Source organism: Eleutherodactylus coqui, chromosome 3 (assembly GCF_035609145.1).
Source record: "Eleutherodactylus coqui strain aEleCoq1 chromosome 3, aEleCoq1.hap1, whole genome shotgun sequence".
NCBI lineage: Eukaryota > Metazoa > Chordata > Amphibia > Anura > Eleutherodactylidae > Eleutherodactylus > Eleutherodactylus coqui.
In genome coordinates this window covers 290704722-290717438 of record NC_089839.1, presented here as the reverse complement: position 1 = coordinate 290717438, position 12717 = coordinate 290704722, and the positions used below count along the sequence as shown (strand labels likewise).

At 43.6% G+C, this 12717-nt stretch overlaps 1 protein-coding gene across 3 annotated transcripts in view; it reads left to right on the top strand.

Moving 5' to 3' along the window:
• PDE4B (phosphodiesterase 4B) overlaps positions 1-12202 on the top strand; it is a 360554-nt gene extending 348352 nt beyond the window's left edge. For all 3 annotated transcript variants that reach the window (XM_066597671.1, XM_066597672.1, XM_066597673.1), the window contains 9 exons: positions 3435-3528; positions 6001-6179; positions 7063-7161; positions 7253-7417; positions 7729-7828; positions 8412-8566; positions 8660-8782; positions 9192-9374; positions 10141-12202. In XM_066597671.1, the coding sequence (XP_066453768.1) occupies positions 3435-3528; positions 6001-6179; positions 7063-7161; positions 7253-7417; positions 7729-7828; positions 8412-8566; positions 8660-8782; positions 9192-9374; positions 10141-10503 (1461 nt within the window). In that variant the 3' untranslated portion in view covers positions 10504-12202. The remainder of the gene's footprint in view (positions 1-3434; positions 3529-6000; positions 6180-7062; positions 7162-7252; positions 7418-7728; positions 7829-8411; positions 8567-8659; positions 8783-9191; positions 9375-10140) is intronic.
• Positions 12203-12717: the final 515 nt, after the last annotated feature.

Below are 12717 nucleotides of genomic sequence, written 5' to 3'. Positions count from 1 at the left end.
TGCTTTATTTGGGGGAGAAGGAAAATGGAACCCACCTGACCGAAAGGATCAGTCTTATGAGTGAATGGAACGGCGCTGAATGGACTCCGTTGACCAAAGCCGGACGGATCCGCCAATGCTGATGTGAATGAGCCCTTAGCTATTCCCCAGACAGTCACCCTTCCGTTGAGGTCACCATGTGACTCTATATGTCATTGCCATTACGGAACTAAACCCTCGAATGAAGTCTACAGGTCCGCTAAGGATCTGAAGTCGTCTCCACATATACATGTGAACCTTCCTTTTAAGTCCTCGTAAAGGTTGTGGTTTGATTTACAAGGCGAATGTCACACTTCAGCCGGGAAACCCCATTTAGGTCAGGTGCGTGTTACATATGATGAATGTCATTGAAGCGCGTTAGTGAGAAAATGACCTTTTCGAAAGCCCCAAAAACCAAAGGGCGATGTTCACCAGAATCTCCAGATCTGTCCTGACTGTTGGAACTGAGCATCTTCCAGGTTTATGGATTCTTCTTCTTCTTCTTGTGTCCTTTCTGTCAGTCTCTGTTAGCCAAGAATTCATTAAATGAATTTCCTCCGAAAATTGCTCTGTGATCTGTGCAGACAACGCGGTGTGACCTCCCCCCGTAGGGATCTCCAGAAAAGACACTGGAACTAGGTGAATGGAAAACTCTCCTCCTATTCCCTGACGGGTGAACCTAGGCACGCGATGCCTCCCTGTGTGATCCTTAATAAAAGGATCCAATATTTTGCAATCTTCTGCAATTTTTGCGCCTTCGTGAGCGTCTCTTAAGGGAAATTAAAGTATTTTAGAGACCAGAGATAATTGAAAAAAATCCTTAACCCTTAATTCACTGGACCGGCGCGGCCGCTACGTGGCATCTAACGCCTGTAGCGGAGTTCCATGAAATCAGACTCCCACTAATTCTTAAAGCAACACGAAATATAAAATGAGCAACTAATATAAAAGCAGCCTATAGAAAAAGGCCTGGAGATACCTAAAAAAAAAATTGGACCTGCCTGTGTATGCGGTACCCCCATAGTTTTCACGATCAGTTACAGTCTGTAGACACTGGCAGCGTAGGTGTGTGATGAACTTGGCAGGCGGGTCGCTGTCATACTTGTAGGCTGTATGACTCCATTTTTGGATTTTAACACAGGGATTAGTAATAGTGATCGATGATTTATGACTTGACCCAATAAGTGCCAACCCCAATGCACATGGTTAGTTAGAGCAGTCACTCGTGTGTGTGTGTGATCAATACTAGAAATGAAGAGGCATGCAAAAAGTCTGTTCCAAAAACTACAAGTTGCAGGATGCCTTGCCCAGATGTACTGGGATTTGTAGTTCTCGAGCGTGTTTGCTAATCCAGGCATTGCGTGTGACCTTTACAAAGCGCAATGAGAATTCACGGTCTCTTAAATTTCTTGCAATCTAGAAAACTGGGTCAAGCTATTGGAGGCAGGGAATTTAGGGCACTGCAGTCCAGCGATCCTCGTTTAATGCAAAAAAAAAACAAAACAGTATGCACCGCGACAGAGGTAGAGCCCCGATAAAGGGTTAATGTGGAAGGGGATGCCGTGGAATCCCACGGTGAGAATTCTTGCAGGAACACCATAATAAATGAATGATTTAATCTAAACAGGAGCTGTACAGTATGGAGGCTCGTGTGATGCAGTTGCCATGACAACAGAATATTCCTTAAATTGGCTGGATTTGAAGCGGCTCCCGGGTTTGCAGGGATTTGCACGCTGCATCTCTAGGTTTCCCACGAATAGAGCAGATTGGGAGGAGGGAGGGGGTGATGTCATCCTCAACCAGCTGAAACTGAATTATTTAACGCAGCCGAAAACAATAGATTCCCAGCGTTATCCCGAAATTTTGGATGTGATCCACTTCGTTTAAATACATCATTGTATCCTAGAATTAATAGATTGATCTTAGGTTATGGTCAGGAGGCGTGAAAACCCCCTGCAAACCGATAGTATTCACATGCACTTTGTAATAATTCTTATTATCACTTCTCCATCTTGCAAATATGCGATATCTTACAGACCAGAAGGATACAGAATATGGATATGGAATAAATCTTGGCATCTCCTTAGCCATCCAATAAATTGCTGTGATTTTCTGACACTAAACCAAGAAAGGGTTAAATACCCAGGCTGAGATGTGCCACCTACAGGGTTGGTGGTGCTCTATTCAATTATGCAGGGACTTCCACCATCTTAATCTCTCTCCGTTCGCAGCGACGTTGCACCCGGACTGACAGCCCCCCTCGCCATCCAATAATTATTACTTCACTGCATTGCTCAGCTGAGCACGACTAATGTGATACAGAATCCCCTGGAAAAGCAGGACTGCTGATGGGCACTAAGTGCTGGGACCGCCGCCTGCACTCGCCATCCTTTGTGCTGTCCCTGCCCACAGTTGGTGCTTTGCTACCATGGAATTAAGGGGCTCTCACCTCCTTAGGCTAAAGACATTTGGGATCCGGGAGCTACATCCCAGCGGTTGATTATTTCTTCGCCTCCCCCCTGACTGATTTCCTGGGATATCCTGATCGCTTTTGGAATTCCTCTGTATGAGATCTGAATTTTTTGCAAGGGATCTGTTTTTAAACCTGGAGACGATTCCAAAATGCCTGAAGCAAATTACTTGCTTTCTGTGTCTTGGGGCTATATCAAGGTGGGTTTTTTTGAGATGTGGGGGTCCACCGTGAATTGTGTAGATACGTGTGTGTGTTTAAATATATATATCTATATATATATATATATATATATATATATATATATATATATATATATATATATATATATATATATATATATATATAGATGAATGTGTATGTCTGACTGTTGCTACACTGTATCATATTTGACATTGTCATCTGCTATTCTATAGCTCACACTGCATTCTGTTATATCGTACAATGATTAATTGGAACATACTGAGCCCAATTGTATATTTTTGGAAGCCTCCCTGCACGGTTGTGCCTGGCCGTCCATTTCTAATCGTTGCAGGGTTCTTTATCCCATTTGCCTTAAATGACCGTGATTAGGATGTTTGCAGGTATTGCAGTGTACTGTAGTGATGGCCCAGCATTCTGCATTGTAGAAATATGATTAGGGCAGCAATATTTGCTTTGTATATGATAAAGCAGAGGCAATGTCATGTGATTGTCCTGTATCTGCCATTAGCTACAACGATCGCTCTCATAGAACTTTCATCTTTTGTGATTTCCTACGTCCTCTGTTTTGGGTCGTCACATGGAGTCCGAAGGTTTTTTACATGACTGATTGTTAAAGGGGTTGGGGACGGGGGGATTCTGTGACCTATTTAATGAAGAGAGACACATAGTGTTATTATATGGCCATATATATATATATGTATCATATCGTGTATATGACTGAACGTTACGTTTTCTTTCACAGTTCAAGAGGATGTTGAATCGGGAGCTCACCCACCTCTCCGAGATGAGCCGTTCAGGCAACCAGGTGTCTGAGTATATCTCCAGCACATTCCTCGGTAAGAGCGCCTTTGATTTGCTGCATACCCACAATCCTTTGCCAGGTTGACACAGCTCTTGTTAAATGACCATTATGAAATCGCTGCAGGCAGGTGAAACGCTTTATTCCAGTGGAATTCCACAGGAACTCCCTCGGATTTTATAAACGCACCGTAAAGGGGACACGCCGTCGGGATGCCACGCCGCCTGCACTTAGCTTCACGTGCGAGTTAGAGCTCAGCAGACACGTCATCTCCATAACAATCCTTTCCTCCCATTAAGAGCTTTCCCAACACAAAGTAACCGGAAATGAATATATGTTTAAAAACAGATTAACATAACTTGTTGGCGTAAACACTGATGCGCTACAGCTATACGTGTGATATATAATAGGTCTATTGTGCTTCAGTCCATAGGAAGGAACCAAAAAATATAGGTGGCACAAAATGTGACCTCCAATCCCGTGCCCGCAGAGGCCACCATCTGGCGCACTTAGTCCTGTAGCAGTAAAGTAAATGATTAAAGGGAACCTGCCACCAACTATAAGCACAGTAAGCTAAGTTCTGGTGCTTCTAGTTTAGGTGACGTGGAGTCCGGGGAGCCTCTTGTCTTACTCACCTGGCCCCCGCGTTCCTGCGGTGTCCTGGTAAATTCAGTGCCCGCACAACTAGCATGGCTGTGCGCACTCCCTTCCAAAAAGAGTCACGCTGGCTGTACGCGTGCTGACTTTGCCGTGGGACCGAGTGGGTAGGAAAAGAGGCGACCCGGACTCCATGCCACCTAAACTGTAAGCACTATAACTTTGTTTATGGTACCTATATTTGTGACAGGTGCCCTTTAATCAACTGCCATGTAATTAGGCAGATTTGCCATTTGGAAAACTAGAAAAAGTTAGCTGAAACTTTTTGCAGGAGGCCAAACTTCCTCAACTTGGCTAAATGGCTCCGTTGGACAAATGGAGCAGAACGGATACGTTTGACATGTACACTGGGACGTTTTCCCACCATATACACCAAATCTAGGGCTTTAACATGACATGAACAGAGTCTTAGGGTACTTTTATACAGGCCAATAGTTGCCTTAGAAAGCACTTAAAAAAGTGATTACAGGCAACTGTTGTCTCATGTAAACACAGGAACCGACAAGGCAAGTGAGTGAGAATCATTCACTCGTCGGACATCCATCTGTGCAGATGCCAGTGGTTTACAGGAGAAGATTACAGTTTGTAATGTAGTTTAAACATATTCTTAATTGCAGCGGGGGTGGGATAGAACTTGAGGGCGAAGAATATGAAGTGCGGGGAATTCCTTCTTTCAGGATCTGCAGCCTGTCTGAAGCCTGAGATGTCGTTTGGGATGCAGACGGTGACATTATACTATTTATGAACCGCCGTTTATATGTCTTATGGGCTCAGGATGGTTTTCTTAGGATTGCTTCTGGAGAGGACTGGAGAATTCACAAGCTCTCCCGGAGAATCCATGCAGAACGGCTCATTGATTCTCCCCATCTAAACTGCAGCCCAGAGGGAAACACCTATTACTGTCAAAGTGATGATGGCACAAGTGAATAATAGCGGCTTTCTTTACTGCAGAACTCCAGACAGCTGCAGATCAGCTCCATTATTCTCTATTGTGCAGAGGCTTTAATTAAAAAGCAAGCGCATATCTGGGGCCTGTTAAAGATGGCCGAGCGGAGGGGCAGAGGAATGTTATCATCTACTTTATCACACCTCACAGCAGTCTGTCTTCCATTCACTGAACGACTAATCGCTCTTGTATGAAAGCACCATAAGGGCCTGGGATTGGAGGAGATCCCTCTGACCACCCACCTCCATTCACCGTGAACAGGTAGTCGTTCATAAATGACCGACCGCTTACACGGAGCGACAAGTCGCTCATTAGTCACTACATTTCAGCTCACTAAAACAAAGCAACTAGCGACTAATAAGCGATTTCTTGCCCAGTACCCTGTCTGGTCCCACTTTTACATGGGACGACTATTGGTCAAAATCGCTCGTTTGAGCAATTTTTTGGCTCCTAGTCTACCCATGTAAAAATACTCTTAAGACCCATACGTCAAACAGAAGGCCTACAGGCCGAATCCGGTCCTCTTCTTATGTGGCCTGCCAGGCGTGCATCAGGTCTAATAGGAATTCTACTCGCCCCGCCTGCAGCGCCGGTCTGTGACTGCTGACCTCTCCCCCCAGCGTGCGCCGTCCTGTACGCAGCACACATGCTGAGGTTAGCGGTCACAGACTCAGCAGCGGCTGCCACCATCGGACCGGGGCTGCGTGAGTGGGAAGATTTATCAAACAGGACTCGAAAAAGAACTATGTGACTTCTCAGTGGAAGATATAATAGAGTCCGTTAAATCTAGAAACAGATAGGGCTTACAGATGGCTCTAATGATTGCTGTACTTGTTCCTCCGTCTTACACATTTAGTATATTTTTGAAGAAATAATTAATTTTTTACATCTCCTTGTGTTTTACAGACAAGCAAAATGATGTGGAGATCCCATCCCCGACACAGAAAGACCGAGAGAAGAAGAAGCGGCACCAGCTGATGACCCAAATCAGCGGCGTGAAGAAGTTAATGCACAGTTCAAGCTTGAACAACACGAGCATGTCGCGATTTGGTGTCAAAACGGAACATGAAGATCTGCTATCTAAGGTGCGGATACAAAATAGGACTGTGTGATGGCGGCTGAGAGGAATCTGATATTGCCTCGTTCTGGCAGCTTATGACCAGAATAATCGAGTGATTCGGATAAAACCTTTATATTATCAAGTCGCTCAACTCCTTAATTTTATTTACCCTTTGATTTTATACATAGCACTAAGATATACCACAGTATACAATGATATCACTGGGGCTCACGATCTAATCTCCTTCTTTCAAACACACTCTCCAGAGCCAGTTGGGATCCTCTTCCGCATTACGATTTCAGCCTCCATTCAGCCTAATGGAAGGCTGCACTGTATCCCACTATAGAGTCATACAGTGGGATACATCACCCATAGGGTCCCATTGTAAAACAAAAAGAGTGTGCAGTATATGATTTTTTTTTACTGTTGATGTTTCTATGAAGTAGCGAAGTCTTACTACACTATTTTATGCAGCAAAAAAATCGTATACCAACCCAACGGATACACTTGGCATATGTCAGAAACTTTTCTTGGTATACATAACCATACTGTAGGTCATAAACCTGATAGGAACAGGGCTAAACCTATCAGTATGTGCCTCGCAAACTGGAAGAAAGTCACACAAACGTGGAGAGATCATACAGGTTCCAATCCGATGTTGGACCTAGTCTGATTCCACCTTAATTCTGCAGGAGAACACCGCCAACCACTGAGCCACCGTGCAACTGATATCTGGTGGCACAGTGCTATTAGGATACAGTCCTACATGGCCAATTAGTTGCAGAAGTTCTAACATAAAAACTTTTCTTGCATTCTGAACTACTGCTACATTTCCACGACCGTGTCAGTCCATGTGAATAGCGTTTCCATTGGTGCACCGAGTTAATATGATGAATTTTCATTGTTAGGAATTGGAAGACCTCAATAAATGGGGACTGAACATCTTCAAGGTGGCAGCATACTCTTGCAATAGACCGTTGACCTGCATCATGTACGCTATATTCCAGGTGGGTACCATACATTTCCAGCACAGATTAGTCCAAGCTTTGATTTGATTAGTCCTCAGTTTCTGATTTCTGCTTTTATTCTGTTTCACAGGAGAGGGATCTGCTAAAGACCTTTAAGATCCCAACAGACACGCTGATCACCTACACCATGACCTTGGAAGATCACTATCACTTAGACGTCGCCTATCACAACAGCCTCCATGCAGCTGATGTTACTCAGTCCACCCATGTGCTGCTATCTACTCCAGCTCTAGATGTAAGTGCTGGTAACGAGACACAAGGGGAGGATGGGAACCTGAGTCATACAGATATTAGGGTGGATCTAAGATAATGTTCTACAGTCCCACGGTTAAGATAATAGTACATCACTACTACGGACTAAACCTTCTAAACAGCTGCCCTGTTCTCAGTGGTTTTCTTGCACGTGTACGACAGCACCCCCTAGTGGGAAGAATAGTTAGGGGAATAATCAAGTATGTCTCTAGACAGGATGCATGCATTATATACATGTTGCTGTAGTAGAAAATCATAGATCTTGGCGGTAATCTTCTATGATATTTCTTGTAGGCTGTCTTCACTGACTTGGAAATTCTAGCTGCAATATTCGCAGCAGCAATCCATGACGTAGACCACCCTGGAGTCTCCAATCAGTTTCTAATCAATACAAGTAAGTATTTCTCTGCTGAAAATGTTAAATATAAGAGCTTAAACGCTACCTGGATGTTGAACTACTTACATTATTTAGAGGGGTTGTTCATGACTTTTTGTTTTTTTTCCTATTGATTGTCGGGGATCCATCGCTTGGGATTCCTGCCGATCAGCTGATAGCCGGTACCAATGTCAGTATGGATAGAACAGAAAGCAGATTGCACTTTCCATTCTACAGTGGCTTGGGTTGGTATTGCATTCAATTCAATGGGAACTGCTCCTGCACTACCAACCCAGGCCACTGTACTATGACTAGCGTGATCTGCTTCCTGTGCTGGCCAAGCCTGGAATCAGCTGATCAGTGGGGATCCCACTCTGACAATTATCTATTGACGACCTATCCTCCGGTCACCTTCAGAAATGTCTAGCAGTGGCTTTTTTTCGCCTCTCCCTATTGAGAATACATGCGCAGTCAGCTTTGGAGGGTGAGAAGAAATGTATGTTGGCTGACTGCTATCTCAGGTGTTAGGGCCACCTTAACTCCCAACCTGTCTGAATGAACTGGATAAAGGAATTTACTCTGACTCCTCATTCTCTTCCAGATTCTGAACTTGCATTGATGTACAACGACGAGTCTGTATTGGAGAATCACCATCTTGCGGTCGGGTTTAAACTCTTACAGGAAGAACATTGTGACATCTTTCAGAACCTTTCCAAGAAGCAGAGGCAATCCCTCAGGAAAATGGTGATAGACATGGTAAGATTTGGGAGTGAGTGTAATTAACGCCGGTAGAAGGAGTGACCGATTTGCTGGAACATTTGCCAACCTTTTGTCTATATGTCTCTATAGGTACTTGCAACAGACATGTCTAAGCACATGAGCCTGCTGGCTGACCTGAAGACTATGGTGGAAACCAAGAAAGTCACCAGCTCCGGCGTTCTCCTCCTCGATAACTACACTGATCGCATACAGGTAATTAGGAACAGACTTATCTAATTCCTGGAGCCCTCCAGCTCCATCTCTGCCACTGTTAATGCCCGCCGCTCTGGTACCAACCGCACTCAGGATCGTTAGGGAGATCAGAAATTATCCCAGGATTTAATAAATCCCACCACGGGAATTATCAGACAATAGACTATTCACGCAAGTGCGAGTCGGCGCCTGGCAGATGCAGGGATTCTTCCTAAGGTCTCGCTTCCAGGATACGGTGATGAAAGATGAAATATTGTTTTACAGGCAGCACTGCATAAACGACATAGACTTGACTAGACGTCAGGAAATAGTTGCTGCAGATCTAGGCCAGACATTTCCTATGCGGAGCATGAAATGGTGAATTCACTCGGCTGCATATACGAAGCGTAACCTATTGTTCTAATTTCAGGTTCTCAGGAATATGGTGCATTGCGCTGATTTAAGCAATCCGACAAAATCTTTGGAACTGTACCGGCAATGGACTGACAGGATAATGGAAGAGTTCTTCCAGCAGGGAGACAAGGAGCGAGAGAGAGGCATGGAGATCAGCCCCATGTGTGACAAACACACAGCGTCTGTGGAGAAATCACAGGTAAGTGTCTACAGACTACAACTATGTATAGGGTAATCTGAACATTGTTACTGATGTTAGTATCCCTAAAGAGATTGTCCCAACCGGCCACTTGTTGACCGTGAAGGTGCAAAGGCAACTAAAAACCCCATTTCCCCGTGCAAAGAAATAATAAACCAGCATGGCATTTACTCATCTCTTCCCTGTATTTCCCATGCCACTGCTCGGTCCTCCATGCCCAGTGTTTCTTTACAGCTGCTGCAGCCAATGAGAGAGCTCAGCAGTCAAGCGCTGAGCTCTGTCATTGGCTGCAGCAGCTTGTGACATTTTGTAAACAGGCTGCTGCAGCCTGTAAACCTGGCATAACAGGGGAGTCCCAGCTCTATAAGACGTCTTTCACCAGCTGGCAAGGCTAACATGACTTATAGTTGACCAGTGTGATAGGCCAACAGCACCTACTTTGCTTTGATTATCTTGGCATGTTAAACTCCTAGCCGATCTCTGCCTCAAGGTTGCTCTGCCCGTTTCTTCTCCCTCACTTCCTGTACTGCCTGTGACCTGGGAGGGGGGCATTGTTCACCAGTGATTTTTCTGGTCCCGACTAATAAAATAACAGCTATTTAGGATAGGAAAACAGCTCCCATATCTCAGCTTCCTGAACCTCTCTGAGTGTAACATTGGGCAGTGAAGTTACGCTTTAAGCTAAATTAAATAACTCCGCTAGATGCTCGAAATTTTACGTTTTTTTGCATTCTCAGATACTAACTTTTCCTCTCGTCTCTTCCAGGTTGGGTTCATTGACTACATCGTTCATCCATTATGGGAAACGTGGGCAGATTTAGTGCAGCCCGATGCTCAGGATATTTTGGATACGTTGGAGGACAATAGGAACTGGTACCAAAGCATGATACCTCAAAGTCCTTCTCCTCTTCTGGACGAGCAGGATAAGGACTGCCCTGGAGTGTCCGAAAAGTTTCATTTTGAGCTCACCCTCGAGGAAGAAGATTCAGAAGGTCACGATAAAGAAGGAGACTGTATTAGTTATTACAGCAGCACCAAGACGCTCCATATTGTGGATCCGGGAATCGAGGACTCTCCAGAGGGTGACACAGAAATACTGACAGACGATACATCACCTCTGGACACATAGGTCATGCCTGGGAGAGAACTCTGAAATGGGGAGAACACGTGCAGAGCTTGTATTGACAAGCATGTAATCTCTCGATCTTAGGCCTTGGTTTAAGCCTGGCTCAAAGATCTTTCCTGCTGCTCGTCAGTGGAGTTGTGGTTGAGGATGCTGAAGTGAAGGATAAGCTCAGGAAACTAACAGATGATGGACGTTATTATCATTCGGCATCGTTTCCGAAGGTGGAAGAGCAAAAGAAAACAACGCGTGTTGTTGATGTTCCGTTAACGGCTTGAAAAAAAAAAAAAAAGTCAAACTGTTTGTAGAAAACAAAATGACACAAAACTGAGAGAAATTTTTTTATATACCGTAAAAGAAAAACAAAACAAAAAAACTGATAGATACTAGAAATTATGAATTGGTAGATCTATGTCGAAAACCCTGTCCAACTGTCTGAGGACGTGTGTGCCTTTTTTGTAAAACTTCCATTGTCTCTGAAATGCCTATTAATTACACGATATTTAGTGTAAGCAGAACAAAGAATAATGTGTATATTTCAATTCTCTTTCCTAAAAGAAGCAGTCTTCCTTTTATTGTGGGCAATATATGTAAACTCGATTTGCAGTTCTCAATCGCACAGAGAAATTGTGTCTCTGGTCAATGTCATTTTTGTCGTCTTTCCCCCCCACGCACCTCAAGTCATTTCACATTTCCTCGTGTTTTGAGATTTTTTATTTTTTTTTTGTTTTTTATGCCGGGTTCTATAGAATCGACCTATTCTGCACAATATAATAAGAGGTAGCCATTTTTGTTTGTTTTTTATTCATGTGCATTCACTACAATTGAGGACTATGTATCAGAAGGCAGTGTGTAATGTGATGTGTGTTTGAGACCAAGTTCTGCATGATCCCACTTTTTTTTTTTTTTTTTTTCTTCCCCTACCGACCTTCATTGGCGACACCATCTTTTTTATTGCACTGCCTAACACGTACTTTACTGTTTATAACAGTGTATTTATTATCTATTATGTAAATAATGTACCGTTTTGTAAGTTATTAATTTATATGAATTGACATTGCCTGTCATTGGTGGTGTTGATTGTGTAGAAAACTCTAGATGAGAGTTGCATTTTTCTTGTAATTTTTTTTTTTTGGTTTTTGTTTTCCAATTCGAGATCCAGCCTTGAACAGTGACCCCCAAAAGACATACCGAACCCATGGCTAGTGCCATAATAGACCAATTCGAAAGGGGACATAAAATTCCAGAGAGAAGAATAGAATTCATTCCTTGGTATTGAATCTGAAACGCATTAAAAAAACCTATATTTTTATCCCTCACCCCCCCCCCCCCTCCCTTCAAAACATGTATAACTCTGAAATTTGTGGTCCTTTATGTATTTGTTACTATAATTAATTATTTTGATGTGCAGCTTTTTTTTCTAATAAAACAAAAGAAAAAAATGTCACGCATCCTGAGAAAATATATCTCTTGTCTCGGCTTGTGTAATGTTTTGAAGTGTTGGTCTAACAAGTGACTACCCCGTATTTGGAGTAGGCGCACTAACCTGTGCATGAACAATGGGTCTGTATGTCTGTTGACACTGCATTGTTCCAGGTGTAGGTTTTATTTTGACAAGTTTCACACATGTTAAAGTATTGTATATTGTGCTAAGATGCATTCTTAAGATTTTTTTATATTAAGTGAATAAATGAGAAGCATGAGATTCTGGTGGCTTCGGTGCTTATTTCTGGCTCTATGAGGATGGGAGAATGGAGGCTTGGCAAAAGTGTTCTGCCCTGAGTTTAATTGACCGGACCCCAATTATAACTGTGTGAGTGGACCCTGGTAGCTGGGACAGTGTTGGAAGCACGGAGGTTCTAGGGGTGACTGATGACCGTGTACTGGTCAGCTATTAACCCTTTCCAGTCTGATTTGTATCCTGGTTTTCCTAGGGGGCTTATTTTTTTTCTGCCGTTATACAACGGCGCTACATGCTGCCTAAAGCCAGTACTGCATGAGGTGACACGTTGGATAGGCTCCGATAGCAGAGAGGCTGGCAATATACAGTAGGAGACCCCCCCCCCATGGATGTCTTTCAACATCGGAGCTGTACAGCCTTAAATCATAATGTCTTCAGAGGTCAGACAGTGGCTTGGAAAGGGTTAAGAGGGATCAGCATCAGAGGTAATGTGTTAAAGTCCAGCACCCATATACCAGGTTTCTCAAAATCCTTCCCCG